This window comes from Brachionichthys hirsutus, chromosome 19 (assembly GCF_040956055.1).
Source record: "Brachionichthys hirsutus isolate HB-005 chromosome 19, CSIRO-AGI_Bhir_v1, whole genome shotgun sequence".
Lineage (NCBI taxonomy): Eukaryota > Metazoa > Chordata > Actinopteri > Lophiiformes > Brachionichthyidae > Brachionichthys > Brachionichthys hirsutus.
In genome coordinates, this window is record NC_090915.1 from 3,876,560 (window position 1) to 3,892,459 (window position 15,900).

A 15,900-nucleotide genomic window follows, 5' to 3' on the forward strand; every position below is an offset into this window, starting at 1 on the left:
CACAGCCATGAGTTTAAAAAAAAGCAAGTCAGACCGAGTCGAGATAAATGACAAACTTTCACTTTCATCATTTAACATCTGCAGAGTTTCATGATTTTTTTTTGGCTCCATTGAGAGAATTCAGAGTTAGAGCTCAAATTCACCCTTGATAAAGGAATCTGACGGCTGAAATCGTTTCTGTTGATTGTGGATCGGAAAAAAAAGATCAGTAATAATTTGGAGTCACTTTTCAAACATTTTGAGATATTTTGTGATTAAAAGTAAGACATGTCGGTTTGTCTTACGGTTTCTGAATAAAATCGTCACCACATCTTAGAGGGCACCAAAGCAAAAACGAACATCTCCCTTCCTGTCCAGAGGTTTTTAGAGGATTACTGGTCAATTTATAGATCATTCATTTTTGGACGGGGCGTGTTGCTTAGCTGGGATTGCTTTCTGAAAGCTTCAGAAGAGGCACTTGATTTATTTTTCCTCCTGAGTAACACTAACAGAAAGAACACTGCTGTATATGTAAAAGCTGATTTATACATGATGATGATGATGATGATGATGATTCCTCTGGTGTGCATTACAAGTCTTATCAATATAAACCGTGATCAGATGTAATCAGTGTGTGAACCAATAAAATGACAATGCAGAGAGCACCTTATGACTGAGTGCTATTTGTCATCGTTTATTTCAGTATCGGTGGTATAGAGTCCGACTCCAGCCCATATTCATCGGTTCAACATCAGCAGGGGCGTATCCACACTTTTTGATGAAGGTGGCCTTTACTGATTACTTCAAACCCACATAAAATAGCATTAATTATTATTTCTTTTCAATATTACATCAGTTTCATGATGAAAATGTTATTTCTAAGTCTCTTAAAAATGGTAAATTATAATCATATTGTGAGAAACTGCCCCCCCCCCCCCCCTTAAAGAAGTCCGATGTTAATGCCAGGATTCATTAACTTGCTGTTTCAGCATCAGGTCAAAGGTTGTCGTTGCTTTGTTGCAGGGAGATAAACGTAGATCAATAACTGGATCAAAGTCTTCTTTCATGTCTTCCCATTTTGCGGCTCCTGTCGTAAACTTGATTGATCAGCAATCTGACAACAGACATGACACCGATTACAAACAAGTTTTCCTTTCAGATTCACATTTTTGCTTATTGGAACCGGTTTGTTCCGGCATTGACAAGAAGACAATCGATCTTATCTAACTCAAAATGGCACAAGGAGATTCCAAAGTGATTGATCTGTGAAGTGGCCGATAGATTATTGATTTATTTATTGCTATATTTTTCTCTCAACCCTTCCACGTCGGCTCTGTAGGATTTTCTGACGTGTGGTTTTCGTGGTGACGTTGCCGCCTCAGTTATGACGTAGTTGAGCAGCACGCGCACACCCTCCCTCCGGTGCGCGGGCATGCCTGGCTTGTTTTGTTTCGGTTCGGGAGGCTGACGGTAACGGAGAAGCGGCGGGAGCAGCGGAAAAGGTAAAGAACTCGAATTAGCGTCAGACATCCAAGTCAATTATCAGCAATTAAGACCTCTTTAAGCTCAGCTACGCCGTCGAGCTTTAAATTAATGCGAGCTTTAAATGATTAATTCGTAGTCCAACTTTAAATAATGTGAAACAAACTTTAAAATGAAGTTAGAGCTCGCGTAAAAGCTCATTAACAATTGAGGCTTATGGATAAAATGACCTGTTGGACAACAAGGTGTGTAAAATAACAATAAAGTCTTAATTTTATGTGAATGACAGGACTGGACGAACGTGTTCTAGACTTCTTATTAATATTTAACATTTTATTTAATTCAGTCATACATAATTAAATGTGTTTTTTTCTTTTTACCTACAAGTTCAAATGAAGGGCGTATTCTCGCCTTGTGTTTTTATCTCTGTAACTTCACCAACTTGAATAATTTCTTTTTAGCGTTTTGCAGAGAAGGGAACGACTTGTGTGACTTTATGGGGGTTGAGTTTTAGGATATTACGTTGCTGGATTTTACTGTTATGAGGCCCTATTTGTGCTTTTAGCTATATTTAGGACTACAAACTGTAAAGTTACAGCTGTGAGGGTTAGAATTAGAAAATAAGGATTGCATATTGTATACATTTTATATTCACATTTCGTCCTGAAGGAGAGAAAACGCTGGTTGTCAGATGACCCGTCGCCGTCGCCCCCTCTCTGTTTCATAAGAATGAATATTTTACAATCGGACCTAATTCAACCTCTTCTGTGTGAGGTTGCCGTGAGTGACCAACCCGTGTGCCCCGTGTGTGGCTCACTGAAACACACCCCGGTCAGGACGACCTGTAAACGACCCCGGATTCACCACGGTGCAGACGATCCGACTCTTATTGTGTGATTTATCATGAATAATCTTTGTATTTTCGAGTCAGCGGTCGAGAAGGAGAAAGCGGCCTCACAAGGAGCAGAGGGGGAGCTGCTGCGGGAGCCCGGAGGCCGGTCGTGTACGAAGGAGGCGCTGCGTTCTCCATCTAGGACGGGGAGCGACGGGGGTTCGGACCGATCGCCTGGAATGCACCGTTTACGGACTACGGTCGCACGGCTTCGGCCGTTAACGGCTGCACAGGCAGCCCTGAAGCCCAGACTGTCGGCAGAGGAACCGGGCTTCAGGACGTTCCGGCCCGCGAGGCGCCCGAGCGCCTCTGTGGCGGCGGAGCCCTTTCTTAACGGCACCAGCTCCAACTACGTGGAGGAGATGTACGATGCGTGGATGGAAAACCCCAGGAATGTGCACAAGGTAGGAAATATTATCCAGATACACAACAGTGAGACGTCCACTCAAAGGCGTGTCCATCTTTACTCTCTCTGTGGGACCGGAGAGAGGAAAATGACTTCTAAGTGATAACAGGATACCTGAGCAATGTTTAGTAGGGCAAAGGTTTAAAGAGACGTGTGTGTGTGTGTTTGCATATTTTAGCATGACAGCAGGAAGTGACGGGGGAAAAACCAGAAAAACATCCAGTCCAGCAGAATCATTAAGCTTCAGTCAATTATTCTTCATTTCTGGTGACGCAATTGTCACAAAAGTAAAAAAATAAAATAAATAAAAACCATGTGTGAGGTGCGGCGGTTTCACGATGAAAATGAAAAATAAATAGTGTCGTGGCCAGAGAAGAAGGATTTGAATCAGACTGAGCAAAGTGTCGGGAGAGGACTGTTTACGTGTTTGGCAGCTTAGCCAGAGCAAAATGGTTCTTGTTGCCCAGCGGCGTTTGGGGTCGGTAGCTGTGCCTGTCCAGTTTAAATGACATTATAATAGTCGTTGCATGAATACCTTCAACTCAAACGAATACAGGAAAGACCTGATCTGGACCTCCCGATAGATGTGAGCCGTATGAAAGCATACCTCGATATCATTATTAGTTTTAAGTTATTCACAAAAAGCACCCTTTCAGTAATGGCGGATTCTTCTGGATCTCGATCCGTAACTTTTGATGATGCAACGAGTGCCTTTGTCCACTGCTGATTCCACAGCGTCCCGTAGACGTCCTCGTCGAACAGGAAGAAGCTCTCGGGCGAAGCCGCGAGGAGATGTGCGTGTTCCGTGTTAGCCGACGTTTGCCTCGTGGAGCGAGACGGCCGCAAAATAAAGACGTTTATTAAAGCAGACGAGTTCTGATAAACTTCTGCTTCGATAAATGTCTCAAAACTGACGAAAAATATGCGTAACTCTAAAATCATATGAAATGTTTATGCAATTACACGACAGCAAAGTGTTCAAAAGGTGATAAAAACGTTGCACAAACACGTCTCCACGCCAAATATCATTAATTGAATGCCCATTCGAGCACTGATCCATCACTCATTCCCTCTCCCTGCAGTCCTGGGATATATTTTTCCGTAACGTTAATGCCGGGGCGCCACCCGGTCTGGCCTATCAGAGCCCTCCGGCCCTCAGTGGGACGACTCCTGGACGAGCCGACGTCCAGATGGCGGCGGCGGCTCGACCCGATGTGGAGAAGCTGGTGAAGGATCATCTCGCCGTACAGTCACTCATACGAGAGTACCAGGTGAATCCCACTGGCTTCCTGTAACCCGATCATTCCTAATCAATCATATCGGCGGATTCCGTGGCGCGGCTGCTACCATTAGGCGTCTGCCACAGCTGTTGTCTCTGCCTGACCTTTCCGTGGCGGCCGCAGGTACGAGGACACCACGTTGCGAAGTTGGATCCCTTGGGAATCGGCTGTGTGGACTTGGACGACGCCCCGTGCGCCGTTGGTTTCCAGAAAGTCGGTGAGAAGACTTATCTAGACATTTCCCTCCCTGACCTTGGCCCCTCCCTCTTCCCGTCATTCCTGAGCCACGTATCATGAATAAACAACAACTTAAAAAAGTATGCTATTCAGACTTTACACAGCTTTTCTATTTTATTTGCAGCTCTGCTCGTACAGTAATGTATTTTATTAATGATAATAAAAAAATGATCGCCTTTATCGATCAAAATGTTGCTGTGAATAAGAACATTCGGATTGATTGCACATATGTCGAGGCTTCGGCAGACCGTTAGCATTTAGCTAATAGCGCTGCTGTGTTAAGCCTAGCGTGGCTGCATATGTCTGGATGTTGTTTTTCTATAGGTCACAGTTTGTTCTGCGCTTGTGTCCCGAGGTTCTTATCAGTCAAACTCACGGAGGGGCCGAGATAAGCCACCCGTCTTGTGATCGTGAGCGCACAAACTTTCTGTACGTGTCAGTAAACGTGTGGCTTTACCGACTGATAAAAAAAAAACGTGCAATAATTGCGACTTGCTTTAGTCTGACTTGTCTTCCGTTTATCCGATTTGTCCACTCTGTTCGCGTGTCGGCTAAACGCGCCGTTCTGCGGCTACAGTGTGACCTTTCATTGTGTCGCATGAAAAGGTTTTGGCCTCCGAGTTTAAAAGCGGCCGAATGTCATGAGCTGCAGTCAGATGATTATTGTTCTTCTTTTGTCCGGGTCACACTGAGGTGTGCACGCGAACAAAATGTTTGCCCCGCCCCCATGCCTCCAGAGTTCTCTCTATAAGGAACGTCCGTGTGATCCGACTGCTGGATGTCGGATGAGAACCTCGAACTCCCCGAGTCCAAGTCCAAACTGTGTTCCCTTCACCATCGGCTCGTTGTGGCCTCCTCTGTGTTTAGTCTCGGGGGCTGTTCATGCCTGGAACTCCTTGAAAAGGAGGCGTTAGTGTCTTCATTGGCTCCGATCAACCTTTGACCTGCAGCCAGTCTAGATTTAAACTGTATTATCTTTGTTTACTCCTTTAAAATGTTGTCGTGATTAGATTTCAGGGTATAGCCTTTTTGAGAAAAGGCCACTCAATAATCAATAAGAGGGGAGAACATCAGAAATATTCAATAATTCAGAGCTGGTCTATTTGTGAAAAAAGAAAGTGCAACTGGGTTTAGGTCAGGTGACCGTGGAGGCGAGGTCATCCCTCACTTTCGCTCTTAGTCAAGTAGCTCTTGTAATTCCTGTAAATATCGACATGATGCGTAATGGGGGAGTTTTACAAATCACACCTACGACACGCCAACCAACCAACCGACTGGTCCGCTGAAATCCTAATTACCAAATACAAAATGTTTTAATGAGTGACATTCATCAAATGGAAACTGAAATGGTTTTGAAATTCTAAATGGGAAGTTATCATAATAAAGAAGAACTGACGAGGATGACGATGCGGCCTTAGCGCTTTACAGAGACACATCCTGTTCTGACGATGTTCTTCCTCTGTTCTGTTCTTCCTCTCTCTCTCTTCTGACGATGGGAAGAGAGAGAGAGGAAAGGAAAGGAAAAACAAGAACTGTGCACGCAAAAATGAAACTTGAAGTATTTTAACCCGCAGAAATTCTCACTGAAACGGCATTACAGTATTCTGCTAAAAAACTGAAGAGGATAGAGAATAATAATAAAAAAGAGCCAAACACAGCTAAGAAGTGACTCTACAGCTCTGAGATTCCTTCCTCAGCATCTATAGCTTCAAATCAGCCTCATTCATTGAGAGTTAAACGTCTCTTATCCTGGGGTTGGGTCCATGACGACTTTGTTTATTGTATGATGATGTCACAGTGATGTCATCAGATAGCACAGCCTGCTGTTTTCAGGCTGAACATGCTCCGAAACATCAATGTTCAGTTTTGATCCATGCAGTTCAGGCAATTTATCATCTGCCTGCAGGCGTTAGCGCCACCGTGTGGCGGCAGGGCTGCATTACTATTGCATTACTCTGAGCGCCTGTCTGTTCTTGTCGTTACGTTTCTCTGCAACAGGTTCTTACGGCTTGTCTGAATCCGACATGGACAAAATGTTCCGGCTTCCTGCCACAACTTTCATCGGGGGCACTGACGGCGCTTTGCCTCTCAGAGAGATAATCCACCGCCTCGAGGTAAAATGTGATCGTGTAGCGTCTCTGAGAAGCAGCTGACAGAGCGGGATTTAAATCGACAATAATAAAACCTAGATTGAAATGGTCGACAAGTAAATATGTTGATCATCTTTGATTTAAAGGATGCGGGGCTTGAGATGCGGGATGTTCCAGGGTTCAGCAGAGTGAAGACAAAAACATGAGTTGGACGTTAGAGAAGAGGTTTCTAGAGGTTCATCGCAGGGCAAAGATTCAGTCAGAGATGATGGACCTCTTACCTATGGAGTCTGAGTTCCGTACTGATGAGAAATAAAACAATGAATGAGTCCAGGAAGGTTCTTACAATTAATCAGATGTCCTAAAATCAACTCGGAGGCTAAAATAAGACTCAAATCTGTAACGTTGGTCTTAATTTGTCGGGACAGCTGAACAGCTTCTAGATCCACCAGAACAATCAGAACCTGAATATAGACTCTCGTCTCCTGCCCACGTCCCGACCCGTCCCTCTCTGCTAGACGGCCTACTGTCAGCATATCGGTGTGGAGTTCATGTTCATTAACGACGTGGACAAGTGCCAGTGGATCAGGCAGAAGTTTGAGACCCCGGGACTCATGCGGTTGGGTCTGGAGGAGAAGAGGACCCTTCTGGCCCGAATGATCCGATCCACGAGGTCTGTCTGATTCAGAGAACGCGAAAGCAGCCGGAGAATGAGGGGATAGAAGAGGTTCTGATCTGTTCACAGGTTTGAGGAGTTCCTCCACAGGAAGTGGTCTTCGGAGAAACGATTTGGTCTGGAAGGCTGCGAGTCGCTCGTCCCAGCCCTCAAGACCATCATCGACGTGTCCAGTCAGAGCGGAGTGGACAACGTCGTCATTGGGATGCCTCACAGGTAACCGGCAGGTGCTTTCACCGTAAGAGGGTTAGACCTTTGTCTTAATCTGCCAGACCTTTGTTTAGTCTCCACCCGGTTAGTTTAACTTTTCTATTTAAACGAGCTTAGTGAAGGTCAAATGAAAAGAAAGCCAGTTACTGACATCATCCATATCCGAACTGACATCCTTTAAACGGGACGTGCTCCACTCTTCTACAGTTTCACAAGAAAAGAGGTTGATTCAATTAAAGTTCAAATCATTCAGGGATCCTCTTTGTCCAGATCCGTCTGTAATCTATTTGTCCATGGAACTGTGCGGTTCCTTTTTTTGGTGCAGGGAATTAGGCGCAGTCAATGAATGTCGATGATGGGGGAAGTGTTCCTGAATTTTCTCACGTGTTCCTTCCTTTGTGTTCGTCTTCAGAGGCCGGCTGAACGTGCTAGCGAATGTGATCCGGAAGGAGCTGGAACAAATCTTCTGCCAGTTTGAATCGAAGCTGGAGGCGACGGACGAGGTTGGAACGTGATCTGCTGCGACATCTTTGATTCGATTCAATAGAGCATCCGGCGAAACAGAAAGCTGCCCATGAAACAACATATCCTCTTTTTAAACCGTTTAAAACCTTATTCTGTGTCGGAAATAGAGCCCCCCCCCCCCCCCCCCCCTTGTCCAGTCTGACAAGTCCTTTTAGTATCTGACCTCCTGCTTTCAGGGCTCCGGCGATGTGAAGTATCACCTCGGGATGTATCACAGGAGGACCAACAGGGTCAGCGGCCGGCAAATCACGATGTCACTCATGGCGAACCCGTCCCACCTGGAAGCCGTGGACCCGGTGGTGCAGGGAAAGACCAAAGCTGAGCAGTTCTACAGTGGAGACACCGAGGGCAAGAGGGTGTGCTGGGCCTGATCCTTAAGGGCAGTAAACTACCTACGTCCGACGCATTTATAACGCGATTCATGATTCCTCAGGTGATGTCGATCCTGCTTCACGGCGACGCTGCGTTCGCAGGTCAGGGTGTTGTGTACGAGACGTTCCACCTGTCTGATCTGCCGTCCTACACCACGCACGGCACCGTGCACGTGGTGGTCAACAACCAGGTACGCGCTTTCATGTTCAGATCAAAGGAACAGGTCGCCCCGGCTCAAAGAAACGAACATGAATTGGACAGTAGCAAGACTTTAGCCACGTTAGCCGCCAGCGGGCCAGTAAAACATAGTTTATAAAAGTCTCTGCGGTTGGAATCACCTCCCTATTCTCCTCTTCATCACACGCTGACTCAGGATAAGCTACGTCACAGAATTCCCACAGTTACTCGGTTTATGTCATAAAATCCAGTTAGACAAAGAATGAGAGAAGGCAAAGCAAACATAAACACTGCAAATGGAACCATAATTCATCTCCTCCTTTGATAGTCAGTCGTCGTAGCCGACGGCTGCATTTAAGGTCATGGGTTCAGACCCCAGTATTCCCAACATTGCAAACACATTGCTCATCTTATCTTATCTTTGACTGCAGATCGGCTTCACCACCGACCCCAGGATGGCTCGTTCGTCTGCTTACCCGACGGATGTCGCTCGGGTCGTCAACGCTCCCGTCTTCCACGTCAACGCAGACGACCCCGAGGCCGTGGCGTACGTGTGTCAGGTTGCGGCGCAGTGGAGGAACACGTTCTATAAAGACGTGGTCGTCGACCTCGTACGTACACAAATGCCGTTCCTTTTGTGTTCATTCTCTTTCAAGTTATGGAAATATCCATAAAATATTATTTTATGGATAATATTATTATCTTGATATTTCCGATTCAACCACTGCCTCGTTCTCTTCAGGTGTGTTACAGACGCAACGGCCACAACGAGATGGACGAGCCCATGTTCACTCAGCCGCTGATGTATAAGAAGATCAAGAAGCAGAAAGGGGTTCTGAAAAAGTTTGCAGAAAAGCTCGTTGCCGAGGGCGTCGTCACGCCGCAGGAGTACGAGGTGAAGCAACCGGCACGGCACATTGCTGTCTGCAGATTCACTTCTTCAGATTTAGTCATGCAGGAAACTGGAAAAGTGTTCATTTCATTAACTTTATTAACCTGGAAATGCGTCTCACAATCTGGACGACCATCAACAACACAAAACAACAACACGACAGGAAAGAGCATCCCAGCCACAAAAAAAAAAAAAAACAATCAAATGAAAAAATACTTAGAATAAAAAATAAATAAAGTTCATCATTTGGAGCTGTACTTGATCCAAACTGAAAAGTATTTTATTGTCAAATAAACAAGGTTCAAAGACACACACACACACACACACATCACGCCGTTGCCAGCTAAGGAATCGTTTTGCCCATATTTTATTTTACATACAGTACTCACAACTTTATTAAGGGTGTTTTCTGAAATTGCTTTCATCGCAGCTCATTCTTTATCCGTAAATTTCGGATCCGTCTCTCTCCAGGAGGAAGTAGCTCAGTATGACAAAATCTGTGAGGAAGCTTACACTCGCTCCAAAGATGAGAAGATCCTTCACATCAAACACTGGCTGGACTCTCCGTGGCCCGGTAGGGAACGTTCTCTGCACCAATTCAATCAATCACATTTAGTCTGGACTTCTTATTCTGTTTCTGTTTGTAGGTTTCTTCACGTTAGAGGGGCAGCCCAAATGCATGCGCTGCCCTTCCACCGGCATCAAGGAAGAGGCGCTCCTCCACATTGGGAACGTCGCCGCCTCCGTCCCAGAGCGGGACTTCACCATACACGGAGGTACCGTCGGCCCTCCTCCTGTCTCCGCCCGTGAACCGGTCCCTATTTCGGCTGCGTGTCCATGTTTCAGGCTTGAGTCGTATCCTAAAGGGCCGCGCCGACATGGTGAGTCGGCGAGTTTGTGACTGGGCTCTCGGGGAATATATGGCCTTCGGCTCGTTGCTCAAAGAGGGGATCCACGTACGCCTCAGCGGGCAGGACGTCGAGAGGGGCACGTTCAGGTACTGCGTGACCACAAGCCAAGTCTTCAGCTCGTTGGGCGCGATAGAAGTTGAGTTTGTCTCGTTGGTGGACTTCACAGCCATCGGCACCACGTTCTCCACGACCAGAACGTTGATAAGAGGATCTGCGTCCCGATGAATCGCCTCTCCGCCGATCAGGCTCCGTACACCGTCTGCAACAGCTCTCTGTCTGAATATGGAGTACTAGGTCAGTAGTAAATACACAAGCTCGGCTCAAATACCACAAACACCTTTTAGAAATAGTGGAAAGTAAACATCCACCCAGAATCTGTGTTACACACAGACTACTGCCCCCTGCTGGTATGGAGTATTATTTCCGATTAGGCTCTGTTACGTCCGATGTGACTCGTACTTTCACGTTGGATTAATCGTCCAGGGCTTGAGAACATCCTAAATGTTCTCCGATGTTTCTCAACCTTCTCTCTTTTCCCACCTGTTGTCCTGCATGCAGGCTTTGAGTTAGGCTTCGCCATGGCCAATCCCAACGCCCTGGTTCTGTGGGAGGCCCAGTTTGGAGATTTTCACAACACGGCTCAGTGCATAATTGATCAGTTCATCAGTTCGGGTCAGGCCAAGTGGGTCCGACAGAACGGAATAGTGCTGCTGCTTCCTCATGGCATGGAGGGACTGGTAGGACTAAAACAAAACGTCATCTGCTTCTGCTGTAACCAGACGTCGGTTGAAGATTCGGGGATGCTTTTCATTTTTACTTCCCTCTCTCAGGGTCCAGAGCACTCGTCTGCCCGCCCTGAAAGATTTCTGCAAATGTGCAACGACGACCCCGACGTGTTCCCTGTGAGTTTAGTTCAGAAACTGGAGTAGAGATGTATGTGTCTGATGTAAATGTTATTTAAACCTCAGTTTAAAACAATGCTTGAACTGTCTGCCATGCTGTCTAACTTGACACAGGAGTAATTTTTGATCTGTCAGGCTGCTGCGGGAAAAGATCTTCTTTATCCAGATCTGTATCGAACTTACTTCTGTCATCAGACGCTGATAGAGGACTTTGAAGTGCGTCAGCTGTACGACTGCAACTGGATCGTCGTGAACTGCTCCACTCCTGCAAACTACTTCCACGTTCTCCGCAGGCAGATCCTGCTGCCCTTCAGGAAACCTGTGAGTAGCACACCGTGAAGGAAGGAAGACTCGACCCACGGTGGTCACCGGACAAGCTCTGATCTTTGTCTCTCTTACTCCAGCTGGTTATATTCACTCCCAAGTCGCTGTTGCGCCATCCTGAGGCCAAGTCCGGCTTCGACGACATGCTGCCAGGTGAGAACTATCAGAAGAAAGTGGACACAGACACGTCAGTCTCTCTCTGTGTCTCTGAGGGTTTGTCTGATCTCCTGCAGGAAGCCACTTCCTGCGTCTGATCCCGGATGACGGGCCCGCGGCTGCCGGCCCGGAACAGGTGAAGAGAGTCGTTTTCTGCTGTGGCAAGATCTACTATGAGCTGATCCGAGAACGCAAGGACAGAGGGATGGATGACAGTGTGGCTGTAATCAGGGTCGAACAGGTAACGTCAGAGTGTGAGCACTGGGTGTCACCGCAAATTATGCAGAGCGGACTTGGTACACGAGTCGCCTGTATATAAACCCGTATTTTAAGTCTGACTCTTCTTGGAGGTCGTCGGCTCCTCTTCTTCCTCAGTTGGCGTTTTCTCCTTAGCAAAGAAGCATCTAAAAGGAGTTTTTTTTTTTTATTCATCTTCGCTGGTTTACAGGTTTATTTTTTTGAGTAATGCGCCACATGACCAAGAAGATTCCAGGTGATAGTTACATCGGAAAAATCCGACACCTGTCAGGCTAATAATCAATACAACGGATATTATATCAAATGTTTCTTTCTGTGCGGCCCGGTAACAAATGCCTCACGGACCGGTACCGGGCCGCTGCGCGTTGTTTGGGGACCCCTGGTCTAACATTTGTAGTATAAAGAAACAACCTGTTAGGTGAGTGTGTGGAGCGAGTGAAGACGAGTCAGTCAGGGGTCCAAAACTGTGGTAGCACCTCCTGGTATCCACAAAGTTCCCGAGCTATGTAAAAATGTAGTTCCAAATATTTCTCCTTCCAGGTGTCACCTTTCCCTTTTGATCTGGTGAAAGTGGAGACGGATCGGTACATGAATGCCGATCTGCTGTGGTGTCAGGAAGAGCACAAGAACCAGGGCTACTACAACTACGTCCGACCCCGCATCCGCACCACCACCGGCCGCACCCGTCCGGTCTGGTGAGTTCTACAAACTGGGTTCCACCACTAATTGTATCCGCGTCTGAATCTTTGCTCATTTCCTGGTCTTTAGGTATGCCGGCCGGGGTTCCGCGGCCGCTCCAGCTACTGGGAACAAGCAGACCCACCTGATGGAGCTGCAGCTTTTCCTGGAAACGGCGTTCAATCTGGAAGGATTCTCAGGAAGACTGTAACATCTGTTTTACACCTCAGTCCATGTGGATCCGTACACCTCGCAGGGTTTTTACCCCCGGCTCCATGTGAGTTTGCACCATGCAGGATTTTTATATTTTACTTGATGCGAGATTTGGATTTTATACCTGCTCCTTGCGGGTTTTTATATCTTGCTCCTCTTGGAATTTTTACACCTCCCTTCCATATCATATTCAAATGAGACGCACGGAGGCCCACTGAGTTCTGACACTGTGACCATGAAGACCTCGTGTTGCGTAACGGACAGATGATGTGGGGCTAACGCTCTGAATGTATGAAATCGTGCAAAAGATGGAAGATTTATTTCATTAATTACAAATTCATTCCTTGATCGATCAGATGTAGGGTGCATCAAATATACAGATTAAACTAGCGCCACACGTTTCAGCTCGCTCATCAGCGAGATTGAAAAGCCACCGCATGTTCTCGACCACCAGACTTCAGACACTGAACACTCTGCCTATTGAAATATTTTTATCTCGTCTATTTATTTCCTCTTCCACTCATCCAGCTTCATCGCTGTAAATGCGTGTTTGTGCCAAATGTAAAGGATTACTTGAAATCATTAAAAAAAATGATACCATCATTTTCTGTTAGGACATAACGGGAATCGTCAGCTCCAGATTTGAAAGTTCTATTTATTTTCGTACGGTGTTTTAAGTTTTATTATTTTCAATAAATGAAATTATAGTTTCTAATGATTCTGGGTTTTCTTCGTCCTAAATCATTGCTCATGTTGATCTACAAGTTGCATGTATAAAGTTAAATATATGAACATTAGTGAGAAAGAAAACTGCTAATGCCTGCTTTCCTCCACAAAAAGCTACATTTGAATTCATGAGGCAGCTGGTTGGAGTTCCTGTTGCTCAGATTCCCTCGGTGTGTACTTCCAGATTAGCATCTTAGATTTTACTACATTTTCACGTCAGCATTACGGATATGAACTACAAGTTATAAAAAAGTCCTAAAAACTCCTGTTGCTGATCTCAAAGTAACTCACAACGATATTTAGCGTTAAGACTCCGAGATGAAGAGAACGGAGATGAATATTTGTTAGAGTTACTTTATTTGATTAATTTCAAGTCAAGTCATCCTATTTTGCACATCCACTGAATATCCGGTTCTTTATGTCCCATCTGAACAGCTGAAATTGCTCTATTGAAGGAAGATTCCTTTACAACCTCGTCCATCATGTCCAGACTTCCAAATCCTGCTTTTAGATTTAAAAGATTTTTGAACACAAGATGGCAGCAGTGATTTGTGTGTTTCCCAAACAGTTAGTAATAATAATAATATCATTTACTGAATGACTAACATATCAGTTGGAAATTTTGTGGATTTCTTTTGTTAATTAATTACTTTTATTTACTACTCAACAATTATAGATCTGACTTTTACTGCTTTGTAATGCACAAACAGGATCCGCTTACTCCGAAATCCGGATCTACTGAATCCCAGCAGTCTGTGGGCGTGAGGCGGGGTACACCCTGTACAAGTCGCCAGTTTATTGCAGAGCCACAGACTCGCACCCCTGGACAATTTACCGAATTCACATGTTTTTGGTGGTGGGAGGAAGCCGGAGAACCCGGATAGAGAACCCACGCGGACACGAGGAGAACATGCAAACCCCCTCGCAGAAAGGTCCCGAGTTTGATTTCAGTTTTCCACCTTTCACATTGACAGCATTTAAATAATTAAGGAATTGCAGCGAAGACACCCGCTTGGTGTCTGTTTGTTTCTAAATTAACAGAAGAGCTCTATTCCAGCTGTTGCACGTGCTGGGATTGTTTCATTTACACATCTGGGTAATTTCTGCCATCAATCCGAATGGGCGCGAATGTTTGGTAGCAGATGGTGGAAACAAGGATGAAAACAAGAGGTAGAGAGGACCGCAGGATGGTTGGAGTCGGATGCAATGAACTGCTCCCAAACGGTGTCACACAGGAGTGTAATTACTTTAAAGCGTCATCGCGTCCCGCAGGCAGAGGGACAGACGCCGGCTGAAGACACCGCAGCAGCTGGAAAAAAGGTCTCACTTACCCATCAATGGAACACAGTGAAAGTACTCTGAGAAGTAAAAGTAGAAAAGCATGAAAGTATTATTTGCACAAAGTATTAAAATTGAAGGTTCGCTTGATCTGGATTGGATTTTCACTTTTTGGGTGACCTGTTCCTGTAACGTTGTTTTTACTTTTGCTTGCTCTGCTTCAAATCGTGTTAAATCTACAAACGGTTGGCATCAGGTGAAGAAATAAGACATCAGTACTTCAATAATTTATTAAAGTAAGAAAAATATTCCTGTTTCATGGTGTTGAATGTTTCCGTTTTAGTGACTAATTGATTCATCGTTTCAATCAATAAAAGGCTTCTGACTGTTGAATGGATAGAACAAGCTGTTTGAAGGCATCGAGAGGAAGCAAAGGGGACTTCAAACTATTTCTAAACACTTTAAAACATTGATCAGAAATGACAATAATGATCAGTCGCAGCTTTTATACTTAAGCGCTGGGGAGACCTTCAAGAATGACGCGGTGAAAATCAGAATTTGCACGGCAGCAGTGTTCTAGAGTCCGGCCGGGGTGAGCGTCGTGGGTTCTGTGAGGCTGCGCCCCCCCCCCCCCCCCTCATTATACGTCACATGTCTACGCCCGGGCGACGAAAGGGTGGAGGACCTCAGCCATCCTGCGTCTGCGTGTGTTATTCCGGGTCAGACATTTCTCTGGAATGTTCTGCCTCCTGCCAAAGAGAAGTCACCACAATGGCATGCACACACAACAGAGCAGAAACACAAGGATGACTTAAAAAGGCCTGCGAGCGGGGAGACGGAGACGCGTCCCGGGGCTTCTGCCTCCTGGAAGAGGACGGGTTCTTGTGCTTGACTGTCAGTCTGAGGATCAATGCTTTTAGGCCTGGGAGGGCCGGGATAGCTCTTCCCAAATCTCAACCCTGATACATACAGGGGAATTTTACACTTCCTAACCTGTAAAAGCACCCCCCCCCCACCTTCTGAGTTTGCAGCCATGTTTCCTCTGTTATGTGCATTGTTGCTGAAATCAGCAAACGCAAACGAAAGAAAAAGAAAAGTCACGCAAATGCCGATCTGATTCCGATCATACCGCACGGCCAGGAATTGCATCACATATGAAGAGACTTAAATCTGAGTGAGGGACTTTATGGTCTTCAGTGTGTCCTTCTGTCCCTCGTCCTTTTCTCTCTCTCTCAC

General features: G+C 45.9%; 1 protein-coding gene across 1 annotated transcript; it reads left to right on the plus strand.

Annotated features, from left to right (window-relative positions):
* Positions 1 to 2,532: 2,532 nt before the first annotated feature.
* ogdhb (oxoglutarate dehydrogenase b) lies at positions 2,533 to 13,325 on the plus strand. Its single transcript, XM_068752524.1, has 22 exons — positions 2,533 to 2,757; positions 3,842 to 4,030; positions 4,163 to 4,256; positions 6,275 to 6,390; positions 6,885 to 7,039; positions 7,112 to 7,258; positions 7,665 to 7,755; positions 7,954 to 8,133; positions 8,211 to 8,339; positions 8,758 to 8,937; positions 9,069 to 9,221; positions 9,690 to 9,792; positions 9,866 to 9,994; positions 10,065 to 10,215; positions 10,296 to 10,423; positions 10,688 to 10,866; positions 10,960 to 11,031; positions 11,227 to 11,352; positions 11,436 to 11,508; positions 11,589 to 11,752; positions 12,310 to 12,464; positions 12,538 to 13,325. The coding sequence occupies exons 1-22, from the start codon at positions 2,533 to 2,535 to the stop codon at positions 12,656 to 12,658; spliced, it is 3,060 nt and encodes a 1,019-aa protein (XP_068608625.1). The 3' UTR covers positions 12,659 to 13,325.
* Positions 13,326 to 15,900: the final 2,575 nt, after the last annotated feature.